General features: G+C 34.5%; 4 protein-coding genes across 9 annotated transcripts in view; 1 reads left to right on the forward strand and 3 right to left on the reverse strand.

Annotated features, from left to right (window-relative positions):
- Nucleotides 1-9,557, reverse strand: part of LOC105214258 (serine-rich adhesin for platelets) — a 57,295-nt gene extending 47,738 nt beyond the window's left edge. For all 3 annotated transcript variants that reach the window (XM_029041654.2, XM_029041658.2, XM_029041650.2), the window contains exons 1-2: nt 7,595-9,557; nt 7,141-7,472 (exon numbers count right to left, since the gene is read on the reverse strand). In XM_029041654.2, coding sequence (XP_028897487.2) covers nt 7,141-7,472; nt 7,595-7,599 — 337 coding nt within the window. In that variant the 5' untranslated portion in view covers nt 7,600-9,557. The remainder of the gene's footprint in view (nt 1-7,140; nt 7,473-7,594) is intronic.
- LOC105214235 (multiple coagulation factor deficiency protein 2 homolog) lies at nt 247-13,669 on the forward strand. Of its 4 annotated transcripts, XM_054230425.1 has the most exons (5): nt 247-343; nt 10,914-11,028; nt 11,097-11,184; nt 13,217-13,355; nt 13,424-13,669. In XM_054230425.1, exons 2-5 carry the CDS (start codon nt 10,931-10,933, stop codon nt 13,525-13,527), a joined length of 429 nt encoding a protein of 142 aa, XP_054086400.1. In that variant the 5' UTR covers nt 247-343; nt 10,914-10,930; the 3' UTR covers nt 13,528-13,669. The 4 variants fall into 4 exon arrangements, with proteins under 4 accessions (XP_054086400.1, XP_054086409.1, XP_054086410.1 ...); XM_054230434.1 differs by lacking the exon at nt 247-343 and having other exon boundaries at nt 10,472-11,028; nt 13,405-13,669; XM_054230435.1 differs by lacking the exon at nt 247-343 and having other exon boundaries at nt 10,472-11,028; nt 13,408-13,669.
- Nucleotides 9,676-10,406, reverse strand: LOC105214234 (piercer of microtubule wall 1 protein). The gene is made up of 2 exons (XM_011187543.3): nt 10,103-10,406; nt 9,676-10,029 (listed from the first exon to the last, which is right to left on the reverse strand). The coding sequence occupies exons 1-2, from the start codon at nt 10,239-10,241 to the stop codon at nt 9,824-9,826; spliced, it is 345 nt and encodes a 114-aa protein (XP_011185845.1). The 5' UTR covers nt 10,242-10,406; the 3' UTR covers nt 9,676-9,823.
- Nucleotides 13,670-13,884: 215 nt separating the features above from the next.
- On the reverse strand, nt 13,885-16,681 carry LOC105214236 (uncharacterized). The gene is made up of 4 exons (XM_011187546.3): nt 16,369-16,681; nt 15,119-15,251; nt 14,239-14,413; nt 13,885-14,168 (listed from the first exon to the last, which is right to left on the reverse strand). The coding sequence occupies exons 1-4, from the start codon at nt 16,597-16,599 to the stop codon at nt 14,051-14,053; spliced, it is 657 nt and encodes a 218-aa protein (XP_011185848.2). The 5' UTR covers nt 16,600-16,681; the 3' UTR covers nt 13,885-14,050.
- Nucleotides 16,682-22,505: the final 5,824 nt, after the last annotated feature.

Genomic DNA, 22,505 nt, shown 5'->3' on the forward strand with positions numbered 1-22,505 from the left:
AACCACAACGAAACTTAACGTCAGCTAACTGTATGACATTGTTACATAATCCAGTCGTTTCAGGAGATAAGCTTGTCTTGTGTCTCGCAGAGGGGAATATTGAAGCGAAAGGCGTTCTCAGGGTCACATAAAATTTCATTTCGGTTCAAATTTCAAATTTGTGACTTTAAGATATCTAAAGAATAATATTTACTTTTTTTAAGAGACTTCAGAAATATAATTTTTTATGGAACAGATATTAAGTATATTCCAGTTGACATACTTGTTCTATGTAGTGAAAAGAGGACTAAATTTTTAAAGGACAAAATTACTGAGAACACACCAGCACTGAGTGATTTTGACTGTGAGTATTGTTGAGAGATTTTCAACTCAATGACCAAGTCTCCGAAAAAACATCAATGATTCAAAAATTATATAATAGCACTACTATAAAAATCATCTGGGGCTGCACCTTTTATATTATATATAGTTATATATTTTAAATAATTTTAATATCTATTAATTGAAACATCATTCCATTCGTCGATTCCTAATCTAATATATACCCCAAGGCTTGGCATTGATTGAAAAATTTCGGTTGAAGCATTAATATATCTAGTTATAGACAATTACTAATTCACATACTCATTATTTATGAGATTATGAACATTTTTAGTAAAAATTAAGGGAAAAACAATGTGAAGTATTAAATGAGAACATATGCTAACCGCATTTGGAGGAAGCGTTTATTTAAGTTGAAGTCATTTTAATGACAAGCTAAGTAGGTGTAGGCACTCATACATAATTACATTTTTTTTTTTTCATTTGTAGTGTTACTTTCTTTGCTTGTCCTACTTCTGCAAGCTTTCTGACCTTCGAATCGTACATGTACGCAGATAAACGTTTTTCTTTTCTGTTGTAATGTCAGAGAAGCTGATTTTCTCAGATGTTGGGTAAGGAAAATAAAAGTGCTCACATATGTATATACCTCTCTGTTTTAAGCTCGCTCAAAATTTGTACAATTTTATTTATGTCTTATAAATAGTGCAATAAGTTTAAAAATTTGTTATATTGTTTAAAATTATCAAAAATATCAAATCAATCCGAGTAATATTCTAAGAGATACACTTGGAAGTTTCGGCCATCAGGCAGTTAAATGCTTTTACAAAGGATTATTTTTATTTTTGTTACATCTTTTTTTTCGGGTCAATATATGGCGAAATTTTTACTAATAAAGTAAGTTATTTATCTAAAATTTGGCTCATAATTAAAATTTTTTCCTCGGTTCATTAATTAGATTTATCCATGTACTAACGAAATATTTTTGGTTTATTGTTTTTAGATGAACCAATCATGAGATGTCCACGGCAAGATCTTTTTTTTGAATTTTTCGAAATTTGTAAATAAAAATGCCAAAAAATTCTATTTAAATATATATCTTTGATATGCTAAATTGTTTAAATTTAATATGTGGTTGTATATATTTAAAAAAATTGTAAATTTTCAGCCTCAGAAACCTACCTAACCTCTTGGAATATATATATATGTATTATTTATATTTATACCACATACTATATATTTTCTATTGAAGAACTTACATTTTAGAATAATTAATTGAGAAGTTTTCTTTTTACTGATACATTTTTTTAAGCATTTCCCCATGCATTTTTCACTTCTCGATGTCGATAGGGTACATTTTCCATTTTATAGTTGAAAGAACATTTTAATAAAACTTATTTTCAAACTATAAAATTAATATGTAATGCTTTAAAATAAAGTATAAACGCTGTAGACTAGGCAAGCCTATTTAAGAAGCGATTCAATAATAATAATTTATAACTTTTCAAAACTTGAGGTTAATTAGGACCCTATAAAATAATCATATTTTATTTTAACTTTGTAACTAAATATTTTATCATTTATTTAGTAATTTCACATAAGCTATTTTCGAATGGTCGAGTTGCATACTGTGATAGAATTTGAATTGCAAACAGCTTTACTACTTTAAAGAGGTATTCACAATATTTCATTCATTTAATACATTGAGCAGTTGATGCTTTTGTGAGGATTGGATTTGAGAAGAGTACAGAGCCAAAACATAGCGAGCAGAGAAATTACGATAGATGGTTGGATAATGTTATTCTTTTAGGTTATTTTATTGGTTGATATGTGCACGCAATCTTGTGAAATACTTCTTAATATTTGCACGATACTTTTTCTTTATATATATCATTTCTTCATGATTTTATATATTACCAGCAGACCTCCTCGACTTCGCACGGATTTAAACAAACATTTTAAAAGTTGTAAGTTTTTACATACATGTACACATTGGTCCACCCATATGTATGTACTTCCCGTTTTTTGCGTGGGTTCATATAAAACAAGTAAAATGAGGAAAATTCAAACAAGAAATTATATGTTACTAGCTTTTACCCGCGACTACGTCCGCATAAGTTTTTCGTTTTCTCCTGGCTGTAAGTCCCCCTGCAACAATGTCCCACTATCTCACTAAAGCTGTGTCATCCGCGAAAGTTGATGTCAAAACATTATTAGCTGTTGAAAGATCAGCAGTATATATGATGTACTGAGTTGGCCCTAAAATACTGTCTTGTGGTACACCAGCCCTTATTTGTCGTTCCTACTTTAACCATAAATTGTCTATTTTTTAAATACGACTCCAATATTTTATACAATTCTAAAGGTAGAATGTTTTTAATGAGGAAAATTCGAACATGAAATTATATTTTATTTGTAATGAGCTAAAACTTATTACGACCTCTAGTCTTTGATGTCCGTTTACTTTCTCTCTGATTATGAAAGCGTTGGGAACGCTCAGTGTTCCGACTCCCTAGTGCGAGCTTGTATATTTCTAATATATTGTTCTTCAAGCAGCTGCCCTCCACACTCGACGCTCATGCGCTTACTTGGGAGGTTTTGAAAATTCAGCAAGCAGCTGGGAGCACTCGTTACTCGACTATCTGGCACGTGATTGCGATGCGAGGAGAATGACTTGCAAGACGATTTTCAATTTCAGATTAAGATTCTCCATCACGGAGTCTTTTTGATATCATCACCTGGGAACTATTTCCAGAAAGTTGAGATTCTAGCAATAAATATAGCTTATGTTACTCGCGGTGAATGTAGCTTTCCAATGATGAAAGAATTTTTGAAATCGGCACAGTAGTTCATTACAAACATACTCACAAATCTTTCGTATTTATAATAGTAGTATAGATGTGTAGTTTTTCACTGTAGTGATTCCACTCATCATTCTATTTCAAAATTGAGAAGCACTTATGGACCTTCCTAACTCATGAATATATAAGAAACCCTATACATAATTGAAATTTTATTTTACCCAAAGTGCCAAAGTGCCCGAAAAAGATTTAAATCCTATCAATAGCTTACATAATTTAACACTCAAAATAATAACGAATGTATTTTGAGAGATTCTCTATAAAACATTTTGAACTGTTCTCACAATATAATTTGAAATATCCTTGTAAAAACTTACACAGGAATATGGTTTATACCGAGTAGAAAGAATTAAAAAAAAAATGCACAATAAACTTACAAACAAAGCTTTGCCTTTTCATATTAAACTTCATACCACGCACCCAAAGAATTTTCACTGAAAAATAATTATAAATATGTTGACATGCATATTAATACTGCCTTAATAAATCAGTGAATTATTTTGCCAAGAATCCAAAAAACTCTTGATTAACGGCACTGATTTCAATTGCAAAAAATTATCACGTTTTCGTAATCTTTTGGAGTAAGAGATTTCTGCAGCGAAATATTCAAACATGTAGACACACACACACAAACGCAGCGAGCACTGGCAGAGATTTTGCCACGTAACAAATTCACCAAATTCCAATAAAACTAAAGTGCGCTGCTTAAATAGATAACGAAAATCAACGATGCTGAGCTAGTTACACGCTGCTGGGCAAATTGAACTTTGGCTTTGAGTACGCCATGGCGGATGAGTAACGCGGATGTGCGTTGTATAGTGAATTTTTGTTATTTTTTTGTTTCTTCCTCGTTTGTGCTTTTGTTTGAGCATTACGATCGATTGGCGGTTATTTAATACACTGATTCATACTTTTATTTCAGATTTATTTTAGCTTTTTGTTTATTTCTATACACAAACACACTTTTGACATACTTTTTATTTAATTTCTTAGCTTGCAATAATAGCTGTGAACAAAATTAGCTTGCGAAAAGCATTCGAAAACAAAACGAAAATTTGCTCAAAAGCAGCAGAACGTTGCAATGGACAGCAAGCAAATGCGCGCTGCACTATTGCGACCTCTCAGCTGACAGCACGTTTTTAGCACACCAGCGAACACAGACACACATACACAGCGTGTGGTGGTGGTATATATACGCATAAATACCGTTATGGCGTTGCGTCCCTCATAGCTGAAAATAAAACGAGTAATGAACTATGCATCCAAGCAGGCAACCAACAACCATCAAGAATATCAAGGCTAACGATGGTGGGTACAATGCATGTGTGTGTGTGCCTGCGTTATCACACACCCATACACACTATTTTCTAACTGTGCCCACTTGCCGTGCAAAAGGGTGTAGGTATCGCCTGGGTGCGCCCCCTCAGCGCTACAGTTTTCACATAAAACTGGTTGAGGGTGTTGCTTTGCTTTGCTGAAGCTCATATCTCAACGTTCACATATCTGTGTGTGCGTGCGTTCGTGTGATGTGATTATGTGTTGGTATGCTGTTACGTCGTGCCAGCAGCTGTGGTCGCGTTGTTTCTACACACACAATTTTCCTTGTTTTTTTTCACTACTCTTCTTTTGTTTTCCACCACTATATTGGAGCACTCTTTTGTTTTGTAAACTTTGCAGTTTCATTCTTTCATTCTTTCACTTTTTTCGCTTAATTCCTTTTACGCTTTCTTGTGTTTTCAAACCTTTAACAATTTGTTGTTGTTTTGGCTATAATGGACTGTGTGTTGCGTTGCTGGTGTAGGTGCATTTGCGGTCAATGCTTCACCAGTTTGTTTTTTTGCTCCTCGCACACTTAACTGTTAACACTATTTTCTGTTCCGGTTCCAAGTGGTGTTACTAGCAGCAGACGTCCGAAGTGACTGATTGGTACTGTGTGAAGTATAAATTCCATTAGTGCATACTTTGACATTGAATCCGATATTTGACAGTTTTCGCGTATGCGCAGTGGTCATGAGAAATCCGACACTGACAGTTGGCACAGTGGTAAATAAAGAGGGTTTCCAGAGTGTATTGGTTAATAAAAAATCATCGAATAGATGAAAACTCTTTATTTCTAGAGAATTTAGGAACCTATTGTGGAGAATTTACCATAACATAACGGTTTTTTTTTAAACTTTACTAAATTATAGGTTCCATTTTCATTTAATTGTAAAATGGTTTGATAAGGTTCGATTGAATTATTCTACCGTCAATTAGGAAGCAATAGAGATAGTTTCTGAAAGTTTAATCATGTACCTGAGAAAGTGTAAATACCAACACCAGAAGCGATAGTAAACCAGCTTTGAAATATAAAAACTAGTTTCAGTAACTATGTACGTGAGTAGAGTACCAAAACGTATTATTCTTATAACCGACCAAAGACCAAATATTGGACTCAGCACGAAACTGCTTAGGCGATTCGTTTGCTCACACGGATAATGTAAGGTGTGAGATCCCAAGTTTTCTATTTAAGGACTAGTTCTAATGCTGAGTCCGAAGATCTCACTGGGTCTCTACCGATTTGGATCAACCCAAAAAGCTTGAGACTTAGCAATTTTACCTTCGGAGCTTCGACTTGTTCATATTATACTAATAGTTCCTGGGCTTTATTAGCGTTAGTCTTATAAAGTTGTTAAATAACCGCCCCACTAGTTGAAAAGCTCTGCAGTGGAAGTCGGAAATTAATCTTGTAAGTCAGTTTCAGTTTGATTTCTTCTACAACTACCTTTAAATAACTCATAGCTTTACCTCTACCGATTAATCTTTGAGGACTCTGATTGAAGAAGAGGTATCTGGATTATCCAAGGTGATATCCACCTAAGGACAAATTGTCTAATATTGGTATTTAAGATTTGTAGCCGGCAGAAATATGGCCTTTACCTGGTCTTTACCTGGTGGACGAATGTCTAACTAGAAGGCAATCTAAAGTAAAGCAATGAAATCAACAAGTCCATGGAATACAGTAAAACAGTCTAAACCGCGATGACATCTAAATAGGTTCTGACCATAATAACTCTGACAGGATATCTTAATTTTGAAGTTTGAAAACGCAGACCGTATGACAAAAAATTGAGAAACAAATAAAGCGATTGATCTTGTGGGTTAAACTTAACCAAAAGCCATACTAGATTGTAGCAATAAGAGCCGAAGGAAAGAAAGCCGGTAACTGTAATTGATTATTGGGATGTTTAAGACTCTAAAAACTCGGAATTAATACAGCTTTATTTTCATATTCGGAGTGCAAAATAAAACAACTTTATAAATTGATTAACATTGATTAGCATTTATTCAAACGTGAAATATATCCGGAAAGAAAAACAATACAAATACGTATGAAAACCTAAACCCGTTTGGAACAAGGAAAGCTACATTATTTTATTACATTATCTTTATTTTTATAGACTGAAGTTTATATTATTATTATATATGATTTATTCTAAGAATTATATAGTTGAGACCCATGGAACTCAAAAAGGGTAAATAATGAGGATGTATGCTTCTGTGATTTACAAAAGAAAAACTTTATTGACACGTTTCTTGTTTTAGTATGTGTCTTGATGTTACGAGGCACTATAAATCGAAAACATTTCATTCTTGCTTTTGTAAATCAGAAGACGATTTAACATTGAAACTTTTTCTATAATTAATTAGATTTACACTTTTTTGATATTTTCCACGATCTTCCAGAGGGTAACATATACTCAACTCTATTGGGTACGGCGAAGGTAAAATCTATCATAGCAAAAATATTCGATAGGAATTATATGAATTTTGGGTTTATGTCGTTGAGTCTCACGAGTTATTAGAACAGAATATAGTTTAGTGCAAGTGGTTTAAGTCTAAATAAAAAATGTTTTCCTTTCACTACATGAGTTCTTAACTCTACAAAATTAATAGCTGTTTTAATTGAAAATGTACTCACGATATCGCACATACAGCAATGCGTCCACGAATCCGCACAGAGCGTCTTGATGCCTTCGATTGCGTTCACGTGAGATTAACACACGTTCCAAGAAACTACCCATCAAACGTATCTCAACTTTTAGAATGGCGGAAATATCGATGAGCTTACGGACACTAAAGTGCTCCAAATCCTCAGCGCAGCTGGCAAATTTCAACGAACTGAAGTCGAACATATCTGGATCGTCTTTACTAAATTTACTGCTATACTTGCTGAACCGTCGAGAATGTTGTTCTCTGCGTTGCTTACCGTAAATGTCCCACAAAAGTGAGTTCAACAATTGTTTCACCTCGCTGTGCAGTAGAAATGTAACAGTAAATAAAGAGGGTGGGTAAAGCGTGAGAAGTCGTTGGTAGTTTGTCGTTGATTTCCGCTTATCAGCGTTGTGGGAACTTTACCAAAGATAAATACTTACCTCATGGTCTTGTTGTTATTGCAAGCGCTTTTTGTTTTAATTGTGTACTTGCGTGTTGGTTGCTTTGCTCGCTCTAAGTTTAGCTGCGTGAATTTCTAAGAAATTTGAATTTTTATCAAGTTTGTGTTATTGAATTGCCTTTTTCCTTATTTCCATTTGACTTTATTTTATGGAGTGACTTTGAAATTTTGTTTGGAATTCAAATTATTAAGCGTAATGCCAACAAAAGTTCAAACCAACTTTGTGTTTACTTGAATAGAGGTGTTCACAATAAAGTTAAAATAATTTAAATTGAACGCAATATTTTTTGGAGCCAAAATGCATTTTATCGATATAGAACTATGAATTTCTTTTTTGTCTAAAAATGACCGCTTTCTACGCATTTGCTTGAACTTCCCGTCCCCATGTCTTCAGTAATCGCTTTTGTCGATGAAGCTGGTATTTTTCTGAGACTCACCTGGACGACTGGTGATCTCTTTTGTTGTTTTTTATAGAACTTATACCAGCTCTGATTTTTATCTCATTCAACCATGGGATGTGAATATCTCGTTTTGTTATGAATCTAAAGAAGTGGGGAGAGCATTTTTGCGTAATATCGTAGAGTACAGATCGACATGTTTTCAGTTTGGAAAACATTAAGACTTTTTGTGTAATTTGACTTGAAGGAGAAGATGTACGAATCATCCTGTCGAATGTGGGTTATAAAAGATTTCCTCAATATAGAAACAAAAATGCATCTCCCTGGAACCATCGTTAGCCAGTGGTGTGTTCGTGAATTAAAATTTGGAACAGATCTCAATTGAAAAGCCTCGTCCATCGTAAATGACCTGACTTACTTTTCTATATATTTTCTCTATACTTCGATTAGTATTGCTAGAAAGAAAAGTACAATCAGTAATTTATATATTTGTTATGCTTCCTTAACTTATATTTTAGAGATACCAGGCCGAGATATCAGGACCTGTCTTCACTTGGTATTACCAATTGGCGCCAAACTGCCAAAAGGAGAGATGCGTGGTGCGCTGTTGTGGACTCGGCTATAACCGCGTAAGCGGTGTCTAGTGTCTATCTGTTTGAAGCGAAATTTACCAATTTCCAAAATCTCAGGCTTTGACGTAGTATCTATTCAAATTTCTAGAATATATTGGTAACTATCGGGTGCCGTTCTTAGTCAGAACACACCTCTGGCCTCGGGTGGACTTAAATTTGGAACTCAACCCAATTTGAAACTTCTGCCCACACCGTGATAACATTTCTTTTATTTTCACTTTGAGTTCCTCCATATATTTCTGCACTAGACCACTTCACTTCACTGATAGAATGGTGTACGTTAAAAAAGATTTGTTCTATGTTTCGTAAGTCTACAAATATTGGAAAATCTTCTTTCTGGCGGCAGGCTTCAGCCTTTTTATTGGACCACCAAAACATGACTTCTTTTCGACCAAATATTGCTACGAAAATATTTGACAGTATACACATTGGGGTCATATGTAGAAGTTCACGCAAGTGAGGAAAGTTTCTGATTTCCATTCACTTGGGAATGGCCAGGAACGATTCTTTTGAATATGACTCAAGCAGCTCATGACTTCCGGGTTTAGGCCAAGTATCTCCAGGGTAGCCAACAGACATCCGTTTGAAGGCGAGCTAGAGTGAGAAGGCGAAGCCCGCTGCGGTTGTGCGTAGAGCTTGGGACCCACCACTTAAAAAAACCTCCCCAATGAAAAACCGAACAGAACGTCGGATGAGAAACCCCACTTTTGATGACGACCCCTGCAAACGTTTTAAGGATCACAATTTGAGGGCATACACCTGGAATGTCCGGACCCTTAATTGGGTAGGTGCCTCTGCCCAGCTGGTTGATGCCTAATACAACTAAAGGCTGACATCACTGCCATCCAAGAAGTGCGATGGACGGGACAAGGATCTAAGAATATGGGTCCTTGTGACATCTACTACAGCGGCCATATAAAGGTTCGCAGCCCCAAACTCGGTTAGTTTCAGAGTTTTTAATTGTTAAAAATCCGATTCTGTCCTGACAGACTGTGCTGTGTCTGCCTGAAGCGAAATTCATGCATCAAAAATATGCTTTTAAATTTTAATCTCTCTTTAATATATTTATTTGCATTTCATTTAATACACAGACAATAATAGAGAAGATTAGACTGATTATGGAGAGACGTAACCCAAATTTTATATACGATACCCTGATACTTGATGTCAAAAAAGCTCTCAGAAATACGCACGATCCATTAGGGTGTTCAGTGAGAAATTACGGTACATGCCGCAGCGATGCAGTTCATTGGAGAATTTCTGCGAGAGCGGAAAATAGCGCGTCGGTATGGTGTAGGCATTGGGTGCATAATAGCCATACTCAGAATTGCAAGTGCGATACATAGTGTTCTTGTCTGTCTCCACGCCATAGCCTTTGAAGTTGTCTGGAAGTAAGAGAAATTCATTATATGTAGTTCAGGTGTAATGGATTTCAATTCATCTACGCTAAATACTCACAGGGGCATTTGATCTTCTCACGCGTATGCAATTGCTCATACAACTTCGCCGTTTGTACGATGGGTTTACGTTTCAAGAACTTTTGGTATTCAATTTCGGGATTGAAAGTTTCCAAATCGTCGCAATAGTGTTCGCACATTTTTGCAATAAACGATTATTGCTTTTATTTGTTAGAACAAAAAATATGTCTTCAAAAAACGACGATAAAAATTACTTTTAAATAGGATTTGTTTGGGCGCTTAAAAGTTTTGAAATATTTTGGCTTTGATTCGGAATTTGTACTCGCTTGTGCTTGTTTGAAAGTGTTCGAACGGAATGCGATTGACAAAACAGGCGATTGTTGCTGCAGCAACAAAATAGAAAAACTTCGAAAAGTTTGGAATGTTGAAAGCTAACGGACGCTTGAGCAATGCGTAATATTTAGAAAAGCCTAAGAGTAACCCTCTGCTGCGCGCTAACACAATCGTCACCCTGCTAACGGAGCAACAGCTGACTGAGTACTCCTGCTGTCAGCTGTCAAAACCATATGGGTTTTTGGGGTGGTGCCGCTATGTTCGAAATGTCAAGCACATTTGCGTGACCTGCGCACTGCCTTCGTCTTTGCGCTTGGCATGTAGTATTGATTTTAGCGTTAGTGAAAAACACACCTGCCGATTTTCTCCATCACACCTATTTGTAGTGAAAACAATAACTCGCTCTTATTATAGCGGCACTTTTTGGCAAATCTTCCAACGAAATAACATCACAGTTTTTAGATTTCGCGCAGACATGTGTAAAATGTTGAATTTCGTTAATTTCATAATATGTGTAGCTACGTTTAGCCAAACAATGGATCCCTGTGCGGCTATGAAGCGCGGACCGCATCACCCGCGGAGTGAACAGTCGAAAACACGAAAAGTGGATCAGCATTTAACGCATGAGGAGCAGTGAGTTGTTTGACTATAAAATATATTTCTTATCAATTTGATTTCATTTTTATTAAATATTCTTGCAGCCGCATTGATGAGGACCTCAAGGATATGGGTATAAAAGTGAATTTGGATAGCATGTCTGAGGAGGAGAAGAATTTCTACTATTTTAAGGTGAGTACCTGCATAGTCTAGTGATTAGATATTAGTTTGGTAAAGTTATTGAGAATATCACAGACAGATTAGGAAAGGTATCTTCTTTTGAAGAAACACAACTTTTCAGCACTTGAGAAATCGGACTCTTTATTTTCTTTGGTTTTACTGAGATTGGCACCTTTTACGTTTCTTATTCTATTCAACTCTCTGTGTTCGAAGATGTTCAAAATGGTAAAAGCAAGAGTCTTCAAATATACTTTTTTTATACTCTCGCAACAAAAGTTGCTAAGAGAGTATTATAGTTTTGTCCACATAACGGTTGTTTGCAAGTCCTAAAACTAAACGAGTTAGATATAAGGTTATATATACCAAAGTGATCAGGGTGACGAGTAAATCAAATCCGGATGTCTGTCTGTCCGTCCGTGCAAGATGTAACTTGAGTAAAAATTGAGATATCTTAATGAAACTTGAAACACGTGTTCCTTGGCACTATAAAAAGGTTAAGTTCGAAGATGGGCGGAATCGGACCACTGCCACGCCCACAAAATGGCGATAACCAAAAACAGATAAAGTGTCATAACTAAGCCATAAATAAAGTTATGAAAATAAAATTTGTAACATGAGATCGCATTAGGGAGGGGCGCATTTGAATGTAATTTTTTTGGAAAAGTGGGCGTGACACCGCCCCCAAATAGGTATTTTGTATATATCTTGCAAACCAATAAAGCTATATAAACCAAACTTTCTGCAGTCGTTTCTTTTAGCCGTTTCCTTATACAGTCCAAAAATTAAAGAAATCGGATAATAACCACGCCCACCTCCCATACAAAGGTTATGTTGAAAATGACTAAAAGTACGTTAACTCACTAACGAGAAACGTCAGAAACACCAAATTTTACATAAGAAATGGCAGAAGGAAACTGCACTGAGATTTTTTTACAAAATGGAAAATGGACGTGGCGTCGCCCACTTATGGGTCAAAAACCATATCTCAAGAACTACTCGACAGATTTCAAATGAAATTTGGTATATAATATTTTCTTAACACCCTGATGACACTGGTGGAATATGGGCGAAATCGGTTCTCAACTACGCCTACTTCCCATATAACGCAATTTTGAATCCTTCTGATTCGTTCACTTTAAAATGTATACATAAGGAACCGATAAAGATAGCGAAATAAAACTTTACACAAATACTGTATTGGAGCTGTGACATCACTTGTGGAAAAATTGTCAGAATCGAACCATGACTTTTCAAGGCCCCTGATATCAAACATAAAGAACTCAGTGCCTAAGGGTAATTTTTAACCGAAAATATAGGTAAATTTCTAAATAAATTGCGAGAGTTCGGTTGCACCCGAATTTAGCCTTTCCTTACTTGTTATTTTTACTAACCTTCAGTAGGTGAGATAATGTTGTGGGTAAGGACCTTAGGTGCAGTCTAATTTGAAATATTAAACGTTTTAATTATATACATATGATGTAAGGGTGTTAAAAGTGAGTTCTTATGGGTATTCTAAATGCTGTTATATTGTTGCGGAAATTACTATATAAATTTGACGTTATACCGAAACCATTCGCATTCCAGGCGGTATTGGCTTTTACGAATACAGATCTCTCTTCAGATATATATGATCCATATATTTCCAGAGAATTTCCGTTTTATTAACCGTTAGGTAATAAGTTGAGTTTCAACATTTCTTACCATTTGATAATAATTATGTTCTAAACGTTATATCTCAAGTTGGGAAATATTTGAAAACTAATCACCACTAAGGTCAATAATATTGATGAAATTTCAAAGCAAAGAAAGTATTTTGGTTATTGCTGAAGAGTTTAGGTCCGAAAATTAGTTTAGGTCCGTTCTGCTTACTTAGATCAAACTGTCATACCACGAACCGTTTAGTCAAGTTTACGCCCAAACTGCCCTTCCCTATAAGGTGTTTCCTATAAAAAATGAATACATTAGCATGCCCTCAGGTTATTTCTAAGGCTATTTTTTTAATTATTGCCATTTACATAAATTAATCTCTTTATCCAACCCACAGATCCATGATAGCGATAATAATAACGCTCTCGATGGATTGGAGATGCTACAAGCGGCCATACATCAAGATGAACATTTCAAACAAGTCGATCGCGATAACTTCCTTAAAAATGCAACCGAAGAATTGAATCATATCATAGGTAAGTGGAAGAGAGTGCATGAAATTTTGAAATTTTAACATTAGAGCAGCAGACTTTTCAACTTCCAGAGGTTATTGATGAGTTCCTGCAGATTGCGGATGCTAATAAGGATGGTTTTCTGCACTATGCGGAATATGTGAAAGCGGTTACCGGTGCGCCCGAGGGGCAATAGAGCCGAAGAGTGGATCAGTAAAGAGAAAATATGTTTGGAGATGCAAAGGAAAAACATTATATGAAATTAAATATAGGTAAATTAGCTCAAGTTGCAAGCGAAAGCAAAAGTGAAGAGTAATATATAAACAATAAATAGTGAATATATAGAAAATGAACATTTATAAGTATATACATTTGTATAAGAATTATATATTTTTTTCATTTTCAAAATACCTTTTTGCTAAATTATTACAATCTACTGTAGTTTTTATCAAAATGAATAATATTTTTTTATTAATAATATTGTAATAAACATACATATTTTTACCTTTATTGTAATAACAATGCAGAGCAACATATTAAGACTGTAAATAACTACCAAGCGATTAAGATTTTTTATAAACAACGCTAGCATAATTGATAATGTGTTTAATAAATTATGAAAAATGCTAAATTACTTATTGATAATTGAACCATAATGCAATAATAAAATAATCATTAAATGTATTTGTTTATATATAAATAACGGTGTACCGGTCTCTTCAAATGATATTGTCGCATTTCGACGATCTGTTGCAGGGCAAGCCGCGATAGCCATCATAGGCCGCCTTCTCCATCAGCACAATGAGATCGTTGTAGCGTGGATTATTGAAGGCATTGCTGGTGAATAAATAAAAAGGTTAGATTATATTTATTTCTATTGAAAATGTTAAGCGTTTCATTAACATACCCCTCGTACTTTTCGATGCCTTCGATTAGTGCCTTTGCCGCTTTTGCATATTCATAGGCCACATTCGGGCTGGCGCATGCCGCTGCATATAGACAGTCATCAAGCCCGATGCCTTGTGCCGCTAAGAACCCGGTGATAAGATAATCCTCACCATCGCTCAAACCAAAGTTGAGGTCTAGAAGAGAAATAGTTTTACAATACATATTACTAGGTGAACTAAAACTAAGTTCAGGGGTATAGAGGGGTACCTCTCGTTTATTAGGAGTATAGAAAGAGTTTTAATATTACTTATTATCGGTCCAATGATAAAAAATAGCTGCGGTAACCGACTTAAAATCTGCTCCGAGTGTTCTGTCAATAAACTGAATTAAGTCCTGGGTCTATATTTTTCTAAATCTAATGGAAGATTTCTTATGAAATAATTTATTTATAACAATTTCTGTAGAAGGTCACATTTACTAATTGCAGTTTAATGGTTTATTTGTATTAATAAACCCCCCTTTGTACGAAATATATTTGAGTTGCAATGAAATCAGATAGCAGCTACAACGTAATCAAAAAGATGGTGCTATTTCTAAGTAAATAGCTATATGTCTTGAATTGGGCTTGAAATAGTTATGAAATCTAGAAGTTGAAACTCGTATCTATCCTAATGGCCAAATCTATTTATTTCAGATATCTTGAAGAAATCTACATATATAACCAATTAAAAATTGGTTAGTTGGTACGACGATGCTGTCATAAGGCTTGTAGGTTATGAGCAACTTCACTGTTATATTCAGTAAATTTTAAAACTTTTGAATATTAAATTTTCAGTTACTTCTGCGGCCTATTTGTACTGAGTAGTGTCACGACAATACATATGAAAATTTCACTTTACCACTTGCACTTCTCGCATGGCCATAGCCATATCCATAGCCACTCCAGTGTCCAGCGCCCAACATGCCAGCGGCAAATATTAATATTTTTAGTAAAATTATGATCAGTAGATTCGTGAGATTCAAGCTGAGTACCTGTAATGAAATAATAGTGAGTTTCGGTAAGATAAAGTTGATAGAACATCAAATATACAGGTTAAAAGAACTAAACGGATCTAAGCGCAATTCAGAAGTATTTCTATCTGAACTTCGGCTGTTCTTCAGTAAGTTCGAGGTGAGATGTCATAAAATGTATTTATATACAAGTGTTAAACATTAAAAAAGTACATGTAAAGCATTTCGATCTAGAAGGCTTTCCAACTAAATAATTTTGACTAAAGGATTGATATTTCAAACCAAAAACTATTACTTTTCTAGAATATAAATAAAATTATTGAAAATATCAAGCAAATTTGAAAACTAAAGTCCATAAACATTAGCTGAATCATTGAACACGAATATTCCACTCAAATCTACTTTATGAAGGGTTCATTCAATATTATACTGTTTTTCTAAGATATTGTTGAGTTAATTTCAATCGAATTCGAACTCGAATTTTGTTATTATTCTTCTGAAAATCATTTTAAATAAAAACTCTTTAATTTCGCTGCTTTGCTGCCCTTAAACCGAGAGATCTAATAAACAATACTGTTTAGGAAACTTTTGAGGAAACAGTGTATATACAGTATTCGATATACGGAATTCGAAACACTATAAGTCCGACGGTACAATGAACATTCTGATATAGTGTTGTAACATTTCGAAGTTTCAAAAGTTTATTTCTGAGTTTTAGTTTAGTGCATCTGGGATGGTTTTTTAGTCATTTGTTTCCTCATTATGGAATATCTTTACAGAAATTCATGCAATCCTCACTTTTTAGACATAGCGTATAATTAAGAGGTTCATAAAAAAATGAATTGATACTAATTGAATTGACACATTTGTAGAACATCATAACGATCGCTTTGAGGAGATAAACCAGGAATACTTTTGTCCAACATATCTAGGAAAAGGGCAGAAAATCCCAATATACTAATATACTCTAAAAACTTCGCAATCAAAATTTAAATTGCACTTTTATTACTTGTTATAATTTTTATTAGAACTTCTTATAAAACAAACTTTCCAGGAGTCTGTCTTTGAACTTTGTCTTTTGCTTAAATATTTTCTTTCGCTTCTTTCATTTTGTTTAGCACTTTTCTTTCTCACATACTTGACTATTGCCCGTGGAGCGATTGATCAGCTCCTTGGCCACCTGTGTCACCACATGCCCCGCGGGGCTGGCGATCATATCCTGCGCTGCCTGCAGCCAGCCAGCCGGCCGATCGTTGATACTATTCGTACTATTATTGCGATCTACATCGTAAGCGTAGATTGCACAACGAATTTGTGGTAGCGCCACAAACGCGCAAAACACAAGAAGTCGCCAATTTTTCACTGACATTGCAAGCGAGAAATGAATTTATTAAATAAATCGAATAACAGCGCGTGAAGTAAAAATAAATTCCGGCTTGCGTGTGTGTCGCTCGGCAACGAAACGTGACTAAAATTTGACGACACTGCACGCCTGGTTTTATGTAGGTACGCGTACTTTTCAAGAGCAAAGCCAAAGAAGCGCGAAATGCACTGGCAGTTTCCGCATTTAATCGCGTCGCTAGCAAGTGCAGCGCCAAAGACGCCGCTTCAGGTATTTGCACAGGTGCAAAATGTGTGCTGTGTCGTACCTGCGCATGCGCACCGTTTATTTTGTGCTGATTTTGTAGGCATCACTGCGCACGAAAGTGAGTTTGCCAACAAATTATAAGCATGTAAACAAATGTAATCTGTAACGAAACAATGACGGCGCAAGAGAGTAATGAAGAAGAAAGATATAGAAAGGTATTTGTGAGGCAATGTTGAGTTTATGGTTTTAGGCAACAGGTAGTTAGGTAATTTGGCGTAAAGTCATAAATACCCAAAACTGCAATCGCACTTGCAACAGTAAATGTCATTAGCGCAGTCGGCGCTGGTTGTCCTAGGCGTTTGCTTACTAACGAAGCCGCAACTCTATGTGAAGTAAATAACGTAATCACAAAGTTGTGTTTACCAGATTATCAAGAACACCCACAAACATATATGTTTGCTTACATTCCATGGATTACATCAGTCTTAAATACGATAAAATATTCCAGAAACCGAAGGAGCACATACAAGCTAGTCGCTCCCATAACAGTCGGTACTAAGTGTCCTCACTACGGATTTTATCTTTTGGAGTAGTATAGCACTGGTATATTCCTAAGTCAAAGTTGACAATCGCGAAAAAAATGTCCGCATATAAATAGGTATTCGACCGCCTAGTCAGGGTTAAAGTTCATAAAATAGCATAGTAACAAGTAGTTAATTATATTATATCGAAATTGTAGAATTGTAAATTAGTAAACTTAAAATTATTAGGGATCCGAATAAGAATGAATCATACAATTTTATCAAATATATTATCATTTAATAACTGTAGCCGAGTAAAATTTTATTACATAAGGTTTTAAAATTTTACGACGAAGTACAGTCACATGATCCTTTCAACTATTGCTTCTGCGATCAAAAATAAAGACGTTGTAAATGAGGGGATTCTGACTGATCCGCAAAATACGTACATCAAATTTTTCAAAAAACGTTTCTTGGTTGAAAGTTAAGTTCGGAAGAGTGATTGACCGCAAGAAGCTGCATCAATACCATTATTGGAGTCATTGTACTTCTAAGTGAATCTCACCTTCGGTTAAGACGAATACTATAACAATTTTTTTTGGGAAATTTTCAAATTTCATTTGACGAAAATTTAGATCGAAATAATTATTGTTGTAATAATTTAAATTAACATATGTTTAAGATATTTAATTCATATCGGCCGCTGATATTAAAATTTGAGAGCGGTCGGATCTAACACTTCCTTATTTTTGTATAAATTATGGTTTTGATCAAGATCTTCAAATAAAAATAAATCTATTGGTAGCTTTTATTAATAAATAAATAGTGTGTATTTTTGTGAATGAACTTAATGAAATAATTAACCGTTATTTACGACTAATTTTGCATTTTTCAAGCTTGTTAGCTCGCAGTTAATTTTTCAATCAGTGTTATGACTAGCAATCTTCTACTTGAACTGTTGTGTTGTGAACCTTAACGCATTATGTCAATCAACTTTAGCACTTTTCCAATACTGAAATTTGTGAAATTATTTGCAATTTCTTCAGATGTCAACGATCTGCGAATAGCTTAATAAATTATACATAATTATGGAAATATGTTTGTAATGGGGTGTATGAAACGACAGGTTCCAGCTGTTGATCTTTATTGGAAGTTAAGTGTTCGCAATTTGAGTAATCAAGGAAATGTTGCACGCTTTCTGAAAATACATAATTTGATTCCGGGGTTAAGGACATATTTCTTAGTATATATATGTAAATATGGATATAAATATCTCAAACAGTGAAAAATATCAATAATATTACTTTGAAAGATCGTGCAGATAAAATTAATAAAAATTGTGTAAAAATAATTCAACGATATTATCTACAAAGTTATGACTGTCAACAGTGACGGGGACCAAATGACTGGAGATATTTCGTCTTGTCCTCGTTCACCACCAGACCCATACGCTTCGCTTCCTATTCCTTACCTTCTCTGTTTAGTTTTGCAGCTCGAATTATTTTTTCCAGCATCAGGTTAAAGAAGTCATACGATAGTGAGTCGCCCTGTCTGAAACCTCGTTTGGTATCAAACGGCGCGGAGAGGTCCTTCCCGATCCTGACGGAGCTTTTGGTGTTGCTCAACGTCAGCTCACACAGCCGTATTAGTTTTGCAGGGATACCAAATTCAGACATAGCGGCATAGATGCAGCACCTTTTCGTGCTGTCGAAAGCAGCTTTAAAATCGGCAAAGAGATGGTGTGTGTCGATCCTCCTTTCACGAGTCTTCTCCAAGATTTTGCGCATGGTGAATCTTTGGTCAGTTGTTGATTTTCCAGGTCTAAAGCCACACTGATAAGGTCCCATCATTTTGTGGGGCTTTAGTCTTACACACAGTACTTCCAATTGGGGAATCGGGTTCGCAATCTCCTGGTGTTATACTTTCACTGCCATTCAGCAGGTCGGAGAAGTGTTCTCTCCACAAATTCGGTGTACTCTGGGCACCAACTACTAAATCACCTCTGGGGGTCCTACAGGAGTGTGCTCCGGGCTTGACACCTTCTGTTAGTCGCCGGATCTTTTCGTATAATTTTCGATCATTACTCCTGTCGGCCAGCTTGTCAAGCTCTTCATACTCAAGTATTTCGGCCTCTTTCTTTTTTTGTCTGCAAATGTGTCTCGCTTCGCTCTTCATATCTCGGTATCTTTTCCATCCCGCTCGTGTTGCAGGCGATCGCAACATTGCAAGGTGGGCGGTATGTTTTCTCTCCACTGCGAGACTACTTCCTCGTCATACCAGTTTTTTTTTTTTACTTTTCCGAAAGCCAGCAGTTTCGGTTGCAGCTGTACGTAAGGAGCTAGATATGCCGTCCCTTATACCGAGTTGCTGATGAGTGCTCTCAGAAAGCAGGAGTGCAAGTCGAGTAGAAAATCGTTCGGCTGTCGGATGCTTGTTGGCTACCCAGAGGATACTTGGTCTAAAACCGGAAGTTGTGAGCTGCTTGCAACATGCCACATGCAAAGAATCGTTCCTGGCCACTCCCAAGTGAATAACAGTCAGGAACTTTCCTCACTTACGTAAACTTCTACACATGACCCCATCCACCCTCCACAAGGGCTACGAATTTCTCCTCATTCTGATTTTGGCCGTTCCTTAATACTCATATATATTTATTTCGATATTATGATAAAAATAATTCCATGAAATTCTCAAAATATACTGGCTATAATCTCGACTACTGTGTTCTCAGATGTTTTAGATTTACTATTTTAAGTGTCAAGTATAATTGTTCGTAAATGATTAGACCTAAGCATATCGTTGATAAGAAATTGATATTAAAAAACTATTAATTTCATTTTGGGTTGTTTTTACACAGTTTCAAATAATTTATCGATGTTTTCTGGCACCATTGCCTCGCATGGCCTTTAAGATCCTTTCACTGGTGCTGGTATGGTTACGACGTTGACCCAGTACTTGACCGTTGAATATTCTGGTGCAGATTTGCCGTGAAAATTGTGTGACATTTTTTGTTCAACGAAATTTTGCAATTGTGAAACACTGCTTTATAAAAATACGAATTACACTTTTTTTTTGGTTGTATACAAAAATATCAGAGTTAGGGTCACTATGCTTATTCTGAATAAGGTCGGATATAGATCCGAAGTATTAAAGTATTGAGATTCTTTCTTTGTTCGTGGATGAAACAATTTAAAAATATTTGTGACCGCTTTTCTCTAATGTATGCTCTACTCTATGTCCTCATCGTTGATTAGCCCACACTAAGTTCTTAGGCTATAATCGCTTAAAGCGGTTCCTACGCCAAATATATATATATATATATATATATATATATATATATATATATATATATATAAGTAAGTTATATATATATAAGTTCTTAGTCTTAATTAAATTTGTTAGCATCGACTATTTTCCATAAATAAAATTGAACAGAATTTGGTTTTTCATTTTAAAAATGTAATATTTTTATTTATCAACTCATTATTGTATCCATTATATCCCATTATGCTCATAATCAATCATCATATTTAATAATTGTAATAATCATATTCATAGTCGTATGTATGTATGTATAATGTTTTTCAATTTTGTATTTGCATTTGTATTTGTAATTTGTGTTAAGTATACATGTACATATTTTGTATAATATTTATTTATGTAGTCACATTCAACACATACATATTTAATAGTACATAATAGTATATATAATAATTCTTTCATAAATATGTTTTTTTTTCGGGGTTTACTTAACTTCCTTTTATAGTAAATATTTGCTTTAAGAACAACTGCTCGGGGTTTTCGTATGATTTTATGGTATTTTCGATTTGCGTTTATGAAATCTGCTCTTGGCTTTGTTATGGGGAATGGTAGGAGATGTGTATGTCTGTATATATATTTTTTATATATGAGCAAATGTATGTATATATTTTTTTATGTATGATTTTTCTGATATATGCACATCGGTGTTATAGGATGCTTGTGATATATGAATATATGTGTGTATATGTATGCGTATATATGCCTGTATATATGATTATATAACGGTAAATGCAGCTTTTTTTATTTTTGAGGGCAACTTCTTTAATAATGTCTCTTGTAGGCTTCTTATTCTTATTTAGTGCATGTTGTTTTTGTATTTACGTTAGCTTGCTGGTGCGTATTTGTCACAATTGCCTATAAACTTTTATATTGATTAACTACAATACTTATTTAATGCTAAATATTTTAATAATTATTATTTTGTTTTTGTTTTTTGTAAATAAGTGTAATTGTGCTAATAACTTTGCTTGCATTGTTTTTGTTTTTTTGTTCCAATTTCTAAATTTATATATGTATGTTTGTATGTATATTTAAGTTAATGATGTGTTGTTGTATGATAATGCTTTGTTACCGCATGATTTTTGGAGTGTACAAGTATAGCACGATGTATATGTATGTATGACGTATGAATACAGTGGTGTGCATTAATATGCGCCCAATTTCTTCTGGAATTCTCAGCGACTGAATAGCGTGCAAACACATTTGAAAATTTTATATTTTCTTTGCTTATGCATATTTATATAATATTAATAATTTTTTGTTGTCATAAACATTACCATCAAAACATGTCACATTTAAAGGGAAAAAGTGTGGTTAAAGTCGATTTGAGGAAGAAAACATTTAATTAGTATAGGGTATTTGAATTTAATGCAATTTTTTTTTATTTTTGTTTTTTGAATTTTAATTTAAAATGGTTCAATTTGCAACAACACAATTTATTTGCTATTTGTTTGTAATATTTACTTATATGATTTTTAAAACTATGCACATATTTTTGCCTAGCTGTACTTAGGGTTCTTACTTGTATATATTTATTTAATAAAAATTCTGCTATTAGCATTAAACACAACCAAATTAAATATGTGTATTTGTGTGAGTGCCTTGAATAACAAACTTTGCATAGCATTAAACACATTTATTTACTAATTTATTAATTATATTTCACTTATAATCATTGCATGTTTTATTTATTTTTGGAGAGAGAGATTAAAATTAATTAAATAGAAAAAATATATTTAAGATTTGGGAAAAGCTCGTGAAAGCACAAAAGCGAAGGAGTGAAATTTTGAAGCACAGGGTTGAGATTCACTGGTGATTAATTTGGTAGACCTGTATATCACCTCT

This window comes from Zeugodacus cucurbitae, chromosome 2 (assembly GCF_028554725.1).
Source record: "Zeugodacus cucurbitae isolate PBARC_wt_2022May chromosome 2, idZeuCucr1.2, whole genome shotgun sequence".
Classification (NCBI taxonomy): Eukaryota; Metazoa; Arthropoda; class Insecta; order Diptera; family Tephritidae; genus Zeugodacus; species Zeugodacus cucurbitae.